Source organism: Peromyscus eremicus, chromosome 16_21 (assembly GCF_949786415.1).
Source record: "Peromyscus eremicus chromosome 16_21, PerEre_H2_v1, whole genome shotgun sequence".
NCBI lineage: Eukaryota > Metazoa > Chordata > Mammalia > Rodentia > Cricetidae > Peromyscus > Peromyscus eremicus.
Window position 1 is genome coordinate 9,190,145 of NC_081432.1, and position 17,295 is coordinate 9,207,439.

General features: G+C 52.4%; 2 protein-coding genes across 8 annotated transcripts in view; both read right to left on the reverse strand.

The window, feature by feature from the left end:
• The window catches only part of Tspear (thrombospondin type laminin G domain and EAR repeats), a 176,804-nt gene that overhangs the window by 15,838 nt on the left and 143,671 nt on the right, over positions 1 to 17,295 (reverse strand). Inside the window, exons 3-6 of the mRNA XM_059281829.1 lie at positions 4,576 to 4,814; positions 3,230 to 3,320; positions 1,730 to 1,886; positions 535 to 666 (exon numbers count right to left, since the gene is read on the reverse strand). Of these exons, the coding sequence (XP_059137812.1) occupies positions 535 to 666; positions 1,730 to 1,886; positions 3,230 to 3,320; positions 4,576 to 4,814 (619 nt within the window). The remainder of the gene's footprint in view (positions 1 to 534; positions 667 to 1,729; positions 1,887 to 3,229; positions 3,321 to 4,575; positions 4,815 to 17,295) is intronic.
• Positions 6,639 to 14,861, reverse strand: LOC131926426 (keratin-associated protein 10-4-like). 7 transcript variants are annotated; one of them, XM_059281831.1, is made up of 2 exons: positions 14,667 to 14,861; positions 6,639 to 7,346 (listed from the first exon to the last, which is right to left on the reverse strand). In XM_059281831.1, the coding sequence occupies exons 1-2, from the start codon at positions 14,859 to 14,861 to the stop codon at positions 6,639 to 6,641; spliced, it is 903 nt and encodes a 300-aa protein (XP_059137814.1). The 7 variants fall into 7 exon arrangements, with proteins under 7 accessions (XP_059137814.1, XP_059137815.1, XP_059137820.1 ...); XM_059281832.1 differs by having other exon boundaries at positions 6,639 to 7,001; positions 14,433 to 14,861; XM_059281837.1 differs by lacking the exon at positions 14,667 to 14,861 and having other exon boundaries at positions 6,639 to 7,149; positions 7,306 to 7,421.

Consider the following 17,295-nt stretch of genomic DNA (forward strand, 5'->3'; position numbering starts at 1 on the left):
CTCCTAGGCTTGTGTCCAGGGCCCTGGAATTTATGAAGGAGATGGAGCCCCATTTTATCCTCTTGGGAAAGGACCATCAAAGGGAGGCTGCTCCTGTTCACTAGGGGCTTTGGGGCCTGTGTGGCCCCAGACTCAAACAGGACAAAAGGAAGGTCTGAGTGTCTGTGCTGCACTCTCTTTCCGCTATCTATCAGGGAAGGGTTGCCGAGAGAAGCCAGCCATTCGACCCTCATGGCTCACCCAGGATATGCTTATTTCTAGGTTGAACACACAGGTTTGCCACACTTGCTAGAGTTCTGAGAACAGCTCTGGGGATGGGCATGCCTGTTCTAGGGAGGGAGACATCCTGGCTTGCCTGGGCTGTTCTGGTAGCCACCTGCTCCAGAAGTTATTACTGGAGTGGTGACTTTCTACTCTCTGAAGTGGCCCTTACAGACGGATGGGGCTCTCAGCCTTTTATGACAGCCTTTTCCTAATGGAGATACATCCAGCTGCTCTGTGTGCTTAGGATGTAAATTCTGGGTCCAGCCTCACCTGTCAACACGGAGACCCACTCGCTGTCCGCACACAGGTAGAGCCCCTTTCGGGCGGCATCAAACCAGAACTGGACACCCCGTGCCTTGGTGCATGGCGGCCGGGATCCCAGGGTTACTTTCATGTCGGCTTCTGTGGGGAAGACCAGGCAACAGTGTCTGGCATATCAGGACTCCCGAGATAAGAACTCTGTGCGAGGGGTCCAAGCCCAGTGGTTCTGTCTTTACCTTTCTTGTGGCTGAAGGGAGCCCCAGACAGCACAGGACACTGGACATAGGGTGGGCACCCCTGAGGTCCCAGGCATAATGCTTCCTATGTGGCTGGCTGACCACACCCCCTTCTACCTGGAGGGCGTGTCTCTCTGTCCCTTTTCTGTCACCCCACGGACATCCTCAATAGCCATACACTCCTCTACTCTTCCCTGGGAGCCTGCCTGCCTCTTCTCAGCAGCAGGAGCTAAGCTAAGGGCAGTATTCTTGGGTCTGTGTTTTGATCTCACCACCACTGGTACCAACACTGGTCTCATGCCAGGCCTCCTGGCTTTATGGGGACAGCTCCATCAGCATCAGGCAGCGATGTAACACAGTAAAACCTAAATGCCCGATATATTCGAATGGGAACTTCCATTATTTATTACGTGAGAATCATATGCTTGGGTACCAGGCTGTCCTTCGCCTCATCTTCTTTCCACAGAGCAGGGGTATATGGGTAGTTGGGGAGGGACTCTCAGACTCTGGACAGTTGGGGGTATGATTTTAATCAGTGGCTCGACATTGCAATCCAACATTAGGATGGAGCAGATATGAACCAGAGAAAGCATATCCAGGAGATGCCATGGGTTGGAGGGCTGGTGGGAAACAGAGCTAGGTCTTGGTGTAGGCTGGGCTTTGGGATAAGCTAGAGGGAGTGGCTGGGAGACATGGGCAATTGCTGGCTAGTGATCCAGAGGGGGGAGCCTTCCTGATGTAAGCCATGTCTACCATCTGCCCAGAAGACCAATAAAGGCACACGGTCTGCCTGTAGGCTATGTAAGTACAGCCTTTCAAAGGAGGGACAGGTTAGTGGTTCTGGCCTTTCTGATGGCCCTGAGTGACAACTGCCCTTCTGCGACTGAGAGATACACACTGGAAAGGCTGAGAAAGGAGCCAGTGCTCTCAGATGTTGCTGGGGTGGGAAGCAAGCCCCGCCTACTAACCATAGGGATATTTCAGCACCTCATTATCATCAGGCTTCTCTGTGAGCCTCTTCAGCACCTGGGGGATGGACAGCTCAGCCAGCCTGGCGTTCCTGCTGGGACACAGCATTGGGGTGGCATCTGAGCCTGGCAGCAGAACCAGTTGCCTTATCAGACCCTGCAGAGGGAGAAAGTGAGGTTCCACTGATATCTCCAGTTGCTGGAGAACTGGGCCCATATGGCCCAATGGGTCTAGCCTGCAGTGTGGGAATGGGTTATTGGGAAAACACCAGGAGTGATGGCAGACAATTGCTCTTAGTGAAGAAGGGTCTGTCTACACAGAACTAGAGTGACGAGGCCACATTGCTTTTCCGTCTGACCCAGCTACTCTTCCATTCCTTCCTTCACTATCCACCCACCATTGATTCATTCATTCATCTCTCTCTCCCTCTATCTATTGTCCATCCACCTACCCTCTTACCATTCATCCATCTGCCCAGCTACCCATGTCCATTCATTATTATCTTCTATCTATCTATCATCCATTCACCTACCCATTTACCACCCATCCATCTGCCAGCCCACCCATGTCCATTCATTAATAACCAATCAGTCCACCTACCTATTCATCTCTCTATCCATTCACTCACCCACCCACCCATCTACCCACCCATCTAACATACATCTAGCCACCCAGGCATCAACCCTTGCATGCATGCATGCATCCATCTATCCATCATCACCCACCCATCTACGCTGGATCTATCCACCTATCTGTTTTCCCATTTGCCGATCCAGTCATAACACAAGTACATTTCCACAGAGTGATTACTATGTGTCAGGTATGGTTGCAGATGCCGAGGGCACCACAGGGAACTATAGCTCCTAGCTATGGAGTAGACTCCAGATACCATTCTATCAGTGAGTACACCACAGGTGATGGATGTATGGGTGAATGGATGGATAGGTGGATGGGTGTGTGAATAGATGTGTAAGTGGGTGGATCAGTGGATGGGTGGGTAGATGAAAGGATGAATGTGTGAGTGGATTAGTGAATGGGTGGGTAGATAAGAGCATGAATGAGTGGATAGATGTGTGGGTGAATGGAAGGATGGGTGGATGTGGATGGGTGAATGGATAGAGGAGTGGATGATGGGTGGGTGGGTATGTGGATGAATGTGTGTGTGTATGAGTGGATGGATGAGTATGTGGATGGATGGATGGATGGATGGATGGATGGATGGATGGATGGATGGAGCAGACATACATCAGGACCAGAAAGACTGGGTTTAAGCATCTGTTTATGAGAGTGTTGGGGACAGGCTTCCATGCTAGGAGGACCTGTGAGCAGGGATCCAAGAGTCTCAGGGAAGAGTGTGAGGGACCTGTGGTGGACTCCTCAACACCTTTGTGTTTCTGGTTTTCACTTGGCATAGATGGCAATCTATCATCTAAAGCATGTGACAGGCTGTCCCCAGAGCCCTGGGGAAGGGGTGCTGCTGGCAGCCCCTCCACACTCACTGTGAATAGGCCTTTGGTTCTCTTCCGGCTGCCAATGAAGAACTGGGCTCCTCTTACTGATAGGGTGGGTGGGAAGGGAACGTCAGCCATTCTGAAACGTGAGTGGACAGTACTAGTGTCACAGATGAGGAAGGGCATACACCCTATTTGCTTATAAAGATAGGGGATGGGTCTCATATGGGAAACAGGCGAGCATCCTGGGGCAGTTATGGTGACAGGTTCCATAGCAATTAGAGGTCCAGGGCCTGCAGCGCAGAACCCACTCTGAGGCAAAGGAGGACACCTTGCCCCTCTGGCTGTAGTGGTCCCAGGCTCCCCAGCTGTGGCCGCATCTCTCTACCTCCATCTCCTTTCCTATTGCATCTGAGCATGCTCACAATCTTTTCCCCGCCTCTGTGCCCTCTGCCTCCTCATCAGGAGCTGTCTCACTCAGCTATCATCTTGACTTGGTTTAAGACCCAGTTGGCAGGTAAAGGCACATTCATAGCCCCCAGTGGACCTGAGCTGGGGCACCCCAGGACAGAGCTCCTGCAGAAATGCATGGTAAGGATACATACAGGGCCTTTTTCCTACCTCCTAGTGAATCTCCAGGACCTTTCCCTGCATCAGAACCCTAACCTACATAGCCATTATGTGCTTTCACACAGCCCGGGGAGCAGGACAGAATGGTGGCTGCAGATAGGAGAGAGGCACCTTGCTGGAGACCCAGGAGTCTCTGGAAAGTGCTGGTTGTGATTACTATGAAGCTTGAACTCACTGAGGAAGCCATGAAAAATAGCAGGGCCAAGGGAGGGACATGTGGTCAGAGCCTCTGCATGAGATGATGTTGGCCTCTCCTATAGCTCCTGCTTCCTCACTCTTAACCATCTACTGCAGTGCACCCAGCTCCTGGCCAGGGGTACCAGGCAGCCAGCTCTCCACCCATAGGCCACCTCCACTCTGTGCTAGGCATCCTGGCCCCTGAGCCCAGCCTGCAGCCTTGGTGCTGGCATGCTTTCTCAACCCGAAGGTCTCAGATCTTCCTTGGCCACAGTTATTCTAATAAATGATTTCTGGCCCCTGATCGGACCCCTCCATTTCATAGAGTAGTGTAGCTGCTCCATGACCCCTGGCTTGATAATGGAAGCCTGCCTTCCACAAATCCCTATCAGGGACCTGCCTAAGGGGCCAGCACCTAAGGCATTCTCCATAGCCTGTCCCAAGTAAAGGATTTGGCAGGGCAGAGGCAGGGGCAGACTTGCCCAAGACCCACTCCCCACTGCACAGTGGCAGAACAGTCCCTGGAATGGGTTGCTCAGATGGCACACAACATGGTCAATCACCGGGATGCACATCCTGGTACCTACATGTCTATTGGGAGGCCACAGTCCATGGTGAGGGAAAAGGATCCTTGGGACACAGCCAAGATCAGCGTGTGCCATTGGCTGTCCATGAGGCCGGGGCTCCGGAAGGACACACGGGTCTGCCAGGCACCAGCCAAGTCCTCGGTGAGAAATAGGAAGTGCAGCTGTGTGGGTGAGTACCTCAGGCCGAGCAGGAGTGTGTCCTTCTCTTCCGCCAGCAGGGAGAACAGGTATTCATTCTTCTGTGAAGAGCAAGGCCAGAGGTGGGGCAGGGCTGAAGGAAAGGGAGGAGGGAGGGACCAAGAAGGATGGACAAGGCCAATGGGGTGAAGGGGAGAGGGGAGCAGGACCTGCGAGGGGGTGGGGAGAGAGGGTGGGCATAGCAGGAGAGTGGGTGGGACTGAGAGGAGGAAGGTGGGGCCAACCAGGGAGTGGATGGAGCTGATGGCACCCTACCCAGTAGCACTTCTGGGTGGGAATTCAGTATGCCTCCCCACCCCAACCCCCAGCTGGTTTAGGACAAGCAGCCTAGTCCAAGTGCTCAAGAGAATGTTTTCAGCTTATAGAGAGAAATAGGTCCTGACCTGCTCCATCATGAAGGAGCCAGGAGGACCTCACACTGAGTAAAAGGAACCAGGCCGTAAGGAAAGTGTCTGCTTAGCTTCCCAAAGGCTCTGATTCATGAAGACACAACACTATGGGTGCTAGGGGTTTGGAGGGGGGTTGCAGAGCAGGCAGCCAGTAACTCATGGGACAGCTGAGATTTGCTAGGCAGAATGTGAATGAACTAATTCAGTGCTGCCAAGTCGCGCTCACAAAGGTGAGCACAGTAAGTTCTATGTTATGTGTGTTTTTATTATAGTCAGCAAAGCAGAGTGGTAAGTCTGTGATCTCAAAAGCAGGCTTGTCCTTTCCACTGTGGGCTATTTATATCCATACATCTCACCAAGCCGTCCTTAGCCAAACACAGGCTAAAGAGCTGAAAGGTAACTTAGCCCTGGCGATAGTTGAGTGTGTACATGCGGATGTGTGCACACTTACTATTTTCCTTAGCCAGGCTCTGCCCAAGTGAACCTGCATGCCAGTTCCACACCCCTGTTATAAAGAGGGGAGGGCTCTTTCTGCTCCTGTGGTACTCAGTGGGAAAAGAGTGAGTCTGTTTCCTGGGGACTTCCAGGAAATGGTGTGGAGCTTGGGAACTGACAGGTGACAGAAAACGAAACCCTCCCAGTAATGTCCAGGGGATCAGGAGCCACAGTACGCTGAGAGGGAGCTAGGGATGGAGAAGTGAGAATGGAGAGGTATAGGGATGGAAGCCCCTAATCCCCTGCCCCAACACACACACCAGGTTCATACTGGTTTGAGCTGTCAAGTGCTCAGCCTGTCCATTTTGTATTTTGTTGCTGTGAGTAAGCACCATGACTTATGGAAGAAAGAGTTGGCTTAGAGTTCCAGAGAGAGGGACCATAAAGGTGGGAGATTAATGGCAGCAGGTGACAGGAACAGAATGCCAGAGGTCACATCTCTAACCACAAGCAGAAAACAGAGTATGGACCCAAAGTGCATGAAGCTATCAACTCCCAAAGCCTCCCCAATAACATCCTCAAGCAGTCCCTCAAACAGAGCCATCCACCGGAGACCGAGTCTTCAAATAAATGCACCTATTTGGGACATTTTTCATTCAAACAACCGGTGACCCCCAGGGGAGGTGGCTACTGTCCCCCCTAGAAACATTCCTGGCTGAAGAGACAGACATTTACTTGAACCGCAGAGAGCATGAACCAGAACATGAGAGGAAATCCAGGTGGTTAAAAGTTTATTGAAGCCACGAGCTCTGACAAGCTGATGTCAGGGGCAGGTACCCAGAGCAGAGGGACAGGGGGAGGGACAGTGACCCAGAGGATCAGCAGGCCTCCTAGGAAGTAGAAGGGGGAGAGGTCAAGTCACAAAGGACAGGTTGGGGATCCATCCTGGGGGACTGTCTATTCCAGATCAGAATCAGACTGATAGAGCTGAGAGGGGCCACAGGGAGGGACCTGAGCCAGCTGGCACCAGGAACAGGCCCATCAGCAGCTGGACTTCTGGCCCGAGGAGAGGCCACAGCAGGCCTGGCGGGAGCAGGCAGGGCAGCAGAGCAGGGACACACTGGAGCAGGGCTTGCAGCAGCTGGGCTGGCAGGAGGAGGCACAGCAGGAGGAGGTGGGCACACAGCAGGCAGGTCTGCACACAGGGCGGCAGAGCAGGGACACACTGGAGCAGGGCTTGCAGCAGACAGGCTTGCAGCAGACAGGCTTGCAGCAGACAGGCACACAGCAGGAGGATTGACAGCAGGAGGGCTGGCAGCTAGACTGCTGGCAGCATGAGGAGGATCCAGAGCAGATGGGTGTGCAGCAGACAGGCTTGCAGCAGACAGGCACACAGCAGGACGGCTGGCAGGGGGAGCAGGTGCAGCAAGCTGGCTGGCAGCTAGACTGTTGGCAGCATGAGGGTGTGCAGCAGACAGATTGGCAGCAGGGGCTGGACACACAGCTCACTGGGGTGCAGATGAGGGTCAGGCAGGGGGATGGGGCACAGCAGCTGGGTTGGCAGCAGCTGGGGGTACAGCAGCTGGGCTGGCAGCAGCTGGGCTGGCAGCAGCTGGGGGCACAACAGCTGGGCACACAGCAGCTGGGGGCACAGCAGCTGGGCTGGCAACAGCTGGGCACACAGCAGCTGGGCTGGCAGCAGCTGGACTGGCAGCAGCTGGGGGCACAGCAGGTAGGCTCACAGCAGCTCTCTGGGCAGTCGTCCACCTGCCAGGAGGAGTTGGTGCAGGCATCAGAGCAGACAGACATGGTGGAGGCGGCCATGGCGGGGTTGGCTGGGAGCTGGGAGGTGGGAGCTTGTGAGTGTGTGAGTGTGTATGTTATGTGCTGTGGTGTCAGCTTTTATACCACACAGGTTATGTTTTCAGCCGGAAGCCTCTAGAACCTTCCTTCCTCATGGGTATTTTAAGCTGCGTCCTGAAAGCCCTTGTTAATCTGTTTATTTACAGGACAGTCACAGCTCCACAGGGTGTTGACTAGGGCCTGAGGGTGCTGTGGTACTTGGTCCTCTGCGTGGAGCCTTGGCCATGCTGGATCTGGCTTTGTGCACAGACCACATGCCTCCTCCTCCAGGCTGTTCCACTAGGCAGTGAGTAGCAGGAGTTCTAGTCCAGGTGGGTGGGTAGGGTTGTAAAGCCTGCTGGATATATATACCTGGTGGAGAGGTGTACCTGAACACTGCAGAAGACCATCCTGAGTGTCTCACCATGGCATAGGTCTGCAGAGAATGAGACAATGAGGAGAACTAGAGGGAGATAGATTCTTCTAGAACACAGGCTTTTCAACAGAGAAGGGGAGCTGTGGAGAAAAGTCCCACAGATGCAGGGACTGTGCCCCTCTGCAAGTGAAACTTCACTGTGGGCCCACAAGTGAAACTTCACCACATGCTGTGTGCCCACATAGGCTGGGAACCTGTGTCTCGAATGCACAGTGACACTTTGGGAGCAATCAGACAGCCCAGCACCCAACCTGAGCCTAGTAGGATGGATGCACCAAGATTGAGTCTTCCTGCACGCGCTGTGGCTGTGGGATGACTGTGGGTGAACGGCGCCAGGGGAGGGGAGGGGGCTGAGCTTTAGTAAGAGGCTTCTTGGAGAGCTCCTGCCTGCAGAAAGGAGTGTCAAAGCCAGGGGCAGCAAAGGAACCCCAGGAACCAGTTGAAGCTTCTAACGCTGAAGGAGCAAGCAAGCCTGCCTCCCTGGACCCACAGAGAGGTCTGCTTCCCACTGTGGCCACCCTCCACACCCCTTTCCTCCCCTCCATTTAAACCATTCTTTGTGGTTTATGATATTCTAACCTTAAGATTCAACCAGCTATTGTATACCAAATTTATCTCCTTTTATGGCTCTATAATATTCCATTGTATTGATTTACCAGTGTATCCAGCCAGTGACCGATGGGTATTTGGACTGTCCCCTGTTTACTACAGATATGAATAAAGCTGCTGTCACTGTTGTTTGTGTTTGGCATTTTGTGTGATGATAATGAGTTTTCTTTTCTCTAGAGGAAATCTCCGTGTAGGCTTCTTGGGTCACGTGATGGGTAAATGTTTATCTTCAGGCTCCACTATCGCTGAGAGGCAGGCCATCTGCATTCCACAGTAGTGTGACTGGGTCCCACTCTTCGTTCTTGGTGTTTGTGGTGATAGCTGGCATTGTGTTGAGTGTGTTTCGTGGGCCTATCTGCCCAGCTGCCTCGAGTTTGCAGAGTGTCCTATACACAATGTGAGGGAACGTACTCCCCACACTGGGCTTCTCGGCCCCACTGGCTCTAACAGGCTGTGGGGCTCCTGTACCTGGCATTTCCCTCTGAGACTCTCACCCGCTTCACTCCTGCCCAGGCATCTTACTTGGCAAAATGTTTCTTTCATAGTTATGCCTCTTTTTAAACTTTCTTCTTTTGAGACAAGGTCTCATGTAGCCTAGGCTAGGCTGGAATTCACTGTTTAGCTCAGGATGACTTGGAACTCCTGGTGCTCCTGCCTCCTCCTCCTCCTAAGTAGTGGGATTTCAGGTGTGCCTTACCATGCCTGGCTCATGCCTGTATGGTTTAAAGGTGAGAGTTTAGTACCCACGAGGCCCATCACATCAGCCAGTCTCTTATACAGTCTGCTTCCCACGTTGATCTGAGAAATCTGCCTCACACTAGAGCACACAGTCACTTAGCCTGTGTGTGCGCACATCGTAAAGGTAAAACATGCCCACTCCCTTGCTCTCTCCCTCCCTCTCCTCCTGTCTCCCCTCCCCTCCCCTCTCATAGGTTTACTGAGCACATAGCTGGGGCAGTGGCCTGGGCAGTGACAAGGGACCTGTTCTTTGTTATTTATAGATCAGGACCAGCAGAAGGGCTCATTGTTGCTTTATGGGAAAATTTTACTGGGAAGTGTGAATTGTCTGTATTTGTCCTTTTTTTGTGGTGATTATGGTTCTCTCGAAATTACTTATTAATTTAAAAACCAACTTGCAAATTTTTGCAAAGATGTTTACTCAGATTCTGCTAGGAACTGGAAAAGTCTCCAGATGAGTAGGGGGCACCACTTTCTGATGTATTTAGAAGGCTTTCACATTAGTTTCATAGTTTCCAAAGCATGCATTTTTGCAACTCAGGGGCTTAGCTTGGATATAAGGACATCTGCCCCCCAGTGGTGACTGGGATTGGTCAGCTGAGTAGATGTCTGTCCCTTGCTGGAAGTTAGGGAGAAGTCATGGCACATGGTGATGTCAGTTGTGGGTTCCTAACAGCTATCAGAGTAAGGAAGTCCCCTCGCCTGGGTTTGTGGGGGCGGTGGGCTTTTATTATGAAAGAGTATTGGGCTGTCCCAGCTCCTTTTCTGTACATATGGATATAATTGTATGATGTTTGCTTTTATTATATCAACACAATATATTGTATTAGCTGATTTTTCAAATATTAAACCAATGTTTTATTCCAGAGATAAAGCTCACTTAGCCCCAGTGTTAAGCAGCTTTGTGTTACTGTGACAGAATACCAGAGGCAATCTGCCTATAAATGAGGAAAGGTTACTTGGCTCCCAGTTCTAGAAGTGTCACTATGCCTTAGTGACTTTCCTGTTTGTGTGAAAACACCGCGTGACCATGGCAATTTAAAGAAGAAACAGTTTCGGAGGGCTTATGCTTCCCGAGAGATAAGAGCCCACTGTGCTGGGGAAGTGGCAGGTTGTAGAGGCAGCTGGGGCAGCAGGGGCAGCAAGCTGGGAGCTCACATCCTGAGCCACAAGCATGAAGCAGAAAGAGACTGTGAAGCAGAGGGAGTCTCTAAGCTCTCAAAGCCCGCTTCCACTGACATTCTTCCTCCCACAGAACCGCATGTCCTATTTTCCCCAAAGAGTGCCACCAACTGATGTTCAAACACTGGAGCCTTTGGGGGACATTTCTCATTCCAGTCATCCCACACCACATGGCCGTTTGATGCCTTCAGGCCTGTGTCAGGTGGTGTGTCATGGGAATGCAACAGGAAGCTGCTTACTTGTGGTGGCTAGGAGAGGAAGAAGGCCATAAGGTCCCAGTGTCCCCTTGAAAGGCACACTCCCATGTCTTAGTGTGATTTCCGTTACTGTGAATAAAGACCATGACCAAAAGCAACTTGGGTAGTAAGGGTTTATGGTTCATCTTACCGTCCCACATCATAGTCATCATCGAAGGAAGTCAGGCAGGAACTGAAGCCAAGGCTGTGGGAGACACCCCTTACTGGCTTGTTTCCCTTAGCGTGCTCAGCCTGCTTTCTTAAATACTCTAGGATCGCCTGCCCAGGGGTGGCACCATGTATAGTGGGCCAGGCCCTCTCACATCAATTATTAATCAAGAAAACGTTCCATAGACTTGTCTATAGGCAATCCGGTGGAAGTTTTGTCTCAATTGAGTTTCCTCTTCTCCAATAACCCTAGCTGTGTCAAGGTAACAAAAAACCAACCAGCATGTCCAATGACCTCACTTCCTCCCATGAGGCCCCACCTCTTACAGACATCACCACCTCCCGACAACACCAGCGGCTGGGGACCAAGCCTTTGGCACCTGGGTTCTGGGCACACTGAAGAGCTACAGCGGCCACGGCACATGGCTGTTTCTGTGATGCTGGATTCTATGGCTGGGGTTTGCTGAGGGCCTATCTGACAGAGACTTCCATGTGCAATATGCAAAGGACCCTTAAAAACAATGAACTTGACTTTAAAATGGGCAGGAGAGCTGGACAGACCTAAGACACTTGTCTGCATGCTTGTCTTTGAGGACGGCCTGAGGGTAACACTTGCCTCAGAGTGACTTCAGATGTGCCACCCCCTTTCCAGTTTTCAGGAGAGGTCCTGAGGGTCGTTGGTGGGGATTCTTCTTGGTCTGTCTCCACCGGGTCTTTGTTTTTCCTCCTCGTGCATTAGCTCTGACCCGAGGCTTCCTCGGCACACGTGTCCACGGCTGTGAGCTTCTCCCATGGCAGGGCTTCTGCTGAGTCTGCACTGTGATGGCTGATGCCCAGTGTCAACCTGACAGTAACTGGAATCACTGGGGACACTTCTGGGCGTGTCTGTGAGGGTGTTTCCAGAGAGGATTGGCTGAGACTCAATGGATGTGGGGGGCACCAAACCACGGGCTGGAGTCTTGAAATGAATAACGAAGAGGAAGTGACCTGAGTACGTGTATGTCTCGCTCTCTGTGTCCTGACTGAGGACTCAGTGTGTCTTCTCACACCCCTGCCACCGTGACTTCCCTGCCGTGACGGACTGTGTTCTCAAATCCTGGGCTAAGATAACCCCCTTCTTTCCTTGAGTTGTGTTGTTCAGGTATTTTTCACCATCAGAAAAGCAACTAACAGAAGGGGCATCAGGGCTTGATGGAATGGGGGTGGGGGATGGGAGGGTGGAGGGATGGGGGTGTCTGCTCCCCATATCTGACAGAGGCTGCTGTGCACGCTGCAAAGGAGCCTTAATATCAACAATGAATCAACCTGACTCAAAACTTGGCAAGAGAGCTGGATAGACCCTTTGCCAAAGAAGACATCCAGATTCCACAGTGTAAACTCAGAAAAATGAAGTCACAGGCAGGGTGGGGCACGTCTGTGATCTCAGCTAAGACAAGAGGAGGAGGATCATGAGTGTGAGGACAATTTGTGCTATGTAGAAAAACAGAGAGAGAGAGAGAGAGAGAGAGAGAGAGAGAGAGAGAGAGAGAGAGAGAGAGACAGAGAGAGAGAGAGACAGAGAGAGAGAGAGACTATGAATGAGAGAGTGAATCTATATACTTGTAAGAATGCCCCACATCAAAATACCAACAAGAGATGTTGGGGAGGAAGGAGTGACAGGAGCTCCCCTCAGTACTTCTGGGAACACGGGATGGCTCAGAGCTGTGGAAGAACCTGGTGGGCTCTTAAAAATATCAAACATACCTCCAACCATTCAGCACTCACACTCCTTGGTATTTCTCAAAAGGAGCTGAAAAGCCAGATCTTCACAGAGATCTCTGAATGGACGTGCACGCTAACACTTGAGCCACAATGCCGAAAGTGCCATAGAGCCATCCTGAGCCTCAGCTGGGAGAGAGAGACCCTGTAGGGAAGGGCTAAACTTGCCAAGTGAGAGCTTCTACATCCAGAGCAGGGAATGATGTTCAGAGGAAAAGGATTGTGGAGGGGCATGGACCTGGAGGGCCTTGGAGGGGCATGGAGGATATGGGGGGGGGGGTGTAGTGGGACCTGGAAGGGCATAGAGTCCTTCTGAGCATGGTTCTAAGAGAGGGGAGAAGGCTGTAAAGGGATTGCTGGAGGCTGGTGGACAGAGAGACTCCACAGGGTATCAGAACCCTGAGGGCACTCAGGACAGCAAAGTATTCTGTAAGACGCTGCAGTGATGGTGTGTGTGTGTGTGTGTGTGTGTGTGTGTGTGTGTGTGTGTGTGTGTGTGACCTATTTGACGAAGTCTTGAGCATCTCTGACACCACGAGTGGAGTTGGTGACAAAGCCAGGTCCTCGGGCTGGGCTGTGCAGGGCAGGGCTTCCGTCTGCTGCTCCAGCTCACTCCTTTCCTCCTGTGCAGTTCACTGTGGACAGTACCTGAGCCAGGCCCATGGTTTATTGATTTTATCACAGCCTCTAGTGGCTGTGAGCTCCACCCCCACCTCAGCATCCCTCTTCCACACAACGCTCCTTCCAGCTATCCTACTCTGGTTTTCTGTCTTTAAATGTCTTCCTGTCTTTGCTCAATCGCTCCATCTTTCTTTAACATCTTGGCTGTGTGGGATAGGTGAGGACCGTGGGTCCCTACCAATTGGTTGATCTTCTACTGACCACATTTTCCCACCTGGGGTGCCTACTAAACTGAATGGTTCTTCAGCTGAATGCTGCGTTTCTGTGGTCCCTCAAGCTCTGTCTGGATGGGCTGGGTGGCAGCAGGCTGGTCACTTGGGACTCACTTAGGTGTTATGATGGTAAATTAGGTCAGGTAATTTCTCTGACTCCCTTCAGAGGAATTTTCCTCCGGGAACTACTCCAGATGCTAAAGACAGGCTTCCCGCCCAGGAGATGCCTCAGACATGAGTTCCACTGTCTGTTTACTGGGAATCCCTTGCCCAGCAGCAGCTTCTCTTGGCCAGCTATGCACATTGTCTGAGACCATCACCCACTGGACCGTGGGGACCCTCTGTGGATGCTGGGGACTCTTCCCAGATGTGGGGGGCCATCATGGCAGCATCTCATGCTTCTGTTTTGTGCAGAGCATGACACTGAGCTACAGCTCCACTCAATGTCATGCTCTGCACAATGTCTCACTATTGCAGGGCTAAGTGCCTCCCTCCTGGAAACAACCACAGTCTGCAGACTGACATTGACTTAAGTCACATTTCCCACAGTATGAGAGGAGATCCAGGCAGTGAGAAGGGTTTATTGATGTTCTGAACTCTGAAGGACAATGCTGAAGACAAGTGACCAGGGCAGAGGGACAGTGAAGAGGGACACTGACCCAAGGTGCAGATGGAGCTCCTGGGAGACAGGAAGTCAGGTCAGGTCAGTGTAGGGAACATGTTGGGGTTCTGTCCTTGGGGGGGGGGCAGATCCCACATCATGAGCAGACTAAAGAGGCTGAGAGGGATTGGGGAGCAGGACATGGGCAGGGAGTAGACAGATCCATCAGCAGCTGGACTTCTGGCCTGAGGAGAGGCCACAGCAGGCCTGGCGGGAGCAGGCAGGGCGGCAGAGCAGGGACACGCTGGAGCAGGACTTGCAGCAGACAGGCTTGCAGCAGACAGGCTTGCAGCAGACAGGCTTGCAGCAGACAGGCACACAGCAGGAAGACTGACAGCAGGATGGCTGGCAGCATGAGGAGGAAGCCCCACAGCAGACAGGCTTGCAGCAAAGAGTCACACAGCAGGACGGCTGACAGGGGGAGCAGGTGCAACAAGCTGGTTGGCAGCTAGACTGTTGGCAGCATGAGGGTGTGCAGCAGATAGATTGGCAGCAGGGGCTGGACACACAGCTCACTGGGGTGCAGAGGAGGGTCAGGCAGGGGGCTGGGGCACAGCAGCTGGGCACACAGCAGCTAGGTTGGCAGCAGCTGGGCACACAGCAGCTGGGCTGGCAGCAGCTGGGCTGGCAGCAGCTGGGGGCACAGCAGGTAGGCTCACAGCAGCTCTCTGGGCAGTCATCCACCTGCCAGGAGGAGTTGGTGCAGGCGTCAGAGCAGACAGACATGGTGGAGGCAGCCATGGTGGGGTTGGCTGGAGGAGAGTGAGGAGTGAGCGAGTGAGTGTTGAGTGTGAGTGTGTGTGAGGTGCTGGGCTGTCAGCTTTTATCCCCCTGTGCTGCTGCTGTCTGGCTTGGCCTCCCTTCCTTGTTGGTGTGGCTCATCAGGGTGTTTGTTTGTCTGGGATGTTGTTGTCAGGCCTGTCTGTCTCCTGCCAGTGGGTGGTGCTGGGGACAGTGGTGGGACAGTTAGGTGAGGCTCTGTGAGCAGTGAGGTTGGGGTGTCACTGGTGGGACTCTCCCAGCCATCCTGTGGCTGCAGGGATGTCATCCGGCCATGGCCGACTGCCAGGACCCTCGTCCCCTCTCAAGAAGTAGTGGCGGGAGAACAATGTCCTCAGGCCAGTACTCCTCCCATAGCCCAGCTCTGGTGAGGACGGTTGCCACTCATGACCGTGCTGGCCTCAAACTCACAAAGATCCACCTGGCTCTGCCTCCGGAGTGCTGGGACTAAAGGTGTGCACCACCATTGCCCGGCTGGGATCTTAGATTCCCCCCCCCCCACCGCCCTCTGCCACAGTGAATTGTTGTCATTGGCCAAGCATTACCAGGCATTCTAGATGACAAGACCAGCTGATCAAGAGTCACGAAGAACAAACAAGAGGCCTGGACCCTAGAACAGTCACACATGAACTCGAGACAACTGATGAGGGCTGGGGATATAGCTTGGTGGTGGACCGAGTGCCTAGGATGCACAAAGCCCTGGGTTTGGTCCCCGGCACTACGAAAGCAAAGGGGTGACTGCAGAGATGCCCTTCAAACAACAAAAGGGTAACCATGGCGATGCTCTCGTTTCTCTTCAGATCAAATGAAGCGTTTACCTTAAAGGGTCAGCGACACACCTTTCAGGAAAATGGGGAGAAAGATGGAGATTTTTTACAGTGGCAACTGGCAGTCCACAAATGAGAACCCAATCCTGGGAATGAAGGGCACAGAAGCTGAGATTTCAGTCTGTGGTAGATGAGGTTAACAGCACATCAGCCAAGGCCGAAGAGATTAGTGAAGGGAAGGAGGCGATGGGTATGGTGACTGCATACGGGGTGCTGGGGGGGCTGAAGTAGAGGAGATGGAGGAACAGGCAAAGGGGCAGCATGGGGAACGGTTTGGATCCTAGGAGAGACAAAGGGATGGGGGTGAGGTATTTGAACACAAACAGGCAGGGACTTTGAGCTGATGAAAGACGTTGATCCATGAGCACAAACCGAGTGTATTCTAGGTGCATTTTAAAGAGTTGAGTGCAGCACTACATAGGAATCCACGCATGCCCACATTGGGGGTGAGCTACAATGACAGTCGTCAGTAGGGGTGGGGAGAAGCAGCATGACTGACAGATGACTTTTCGATGTGATGGTGGAGACCAGGAGGCCATGGAAGCATCCTTTCTCATCGGAAAGAAAACAGGTACCAACCTAGAGCTCTACGCCCACAGAGAATGTCCTTGGAGATGAGGGCCAGACACCAACCTCCTCAGGCACAGACTCTGGGAAAGCTTTGAAGTATTGCAGAGGAAGGGTGTGCGGGTAAACTGAGCAACTGCCGACCGTATCGGACACCTCACTAACCTTTACGGAGGTAGAATACGCAAAAGCGGGATAAGAATGTTCTGGCGTTAAAGGGTCTCAACACACTGCGTTGTCTGAGGAGCAGTATGTCACATGGCTGTGCTGACATCTGTGTTCCAGAGTCCCAAATCTACAGCTGTTGTTTAACCACTGACCTGTGCTAACTGGGGGCAGCGGCTGGGAACCAACCCGAGAAAAAAGAGAGGGAAAGCGGAGGAATGGAAATCCCATGCGTGCAACCCCAAACAAGAAAAACAGGAAATAAAGGAGACAGAGCATTATGTGGCACACCCAGAAATAAAGTGGGATGGTCAGTTTGAACCTGGCTACAAGAATGAGACACACTGTCACCCTGGTGGACCTGGGGTGCAGAGCGTGTTCACGGGGCTTTGTTTTGCATTTCTGTGATGACTTGGGAAGTGGTGTGTAACTACATGTGCTTATTGTCATCCTCAGTTTTGCCTTCCTGGAGGGTCTGTCCACACATCCCTTGGCAATATGTGAAACACCATGATTCCATGCCTAAGACACGTCGGGAAAGGTCACAATGAGGAGATAGTTGTGGTTTGGATGTGAGATGTCCCCACAGGCTCCCATGTTTGAATATTTAGTCCCAAGTTAGTGGTGCCACACTGGAAGGTTGTAGAACCTTTAAGAAGTGGAGCCTGGCCGGGCAGTGGTGGCACACACCTTTAATCCCAGCACTCGGGAGGCAGAGGCAGGTGGATCTCTGTGAGTTCGAGGCCAGCCTGGTCTACAGAGTGAGTTCCAGGAAAGGTGCAAAGCTACACAGAGAAACCTTGTCTCGAAAAACAAAAACAAAAACAAAAACAAAA

Excerpts from the sequence above, each read along its gene's own strand:
- LOC131926426 (XM_059281831.1), bottom strand. The coding sequence starts at position 14,861 with ATGGCTGCCTCCACCATGTCTGTCTGCTCTGACGCCTGCACCAACTCC. Across the intron at positions 7,347-14,666 it reads TGCCCAGCTGCTGTGCCCCA|AGCTGCTGTGAGCCTACCTG; the intron begins GCCCCCTGCCTG and ends GACTGCCCAGAG.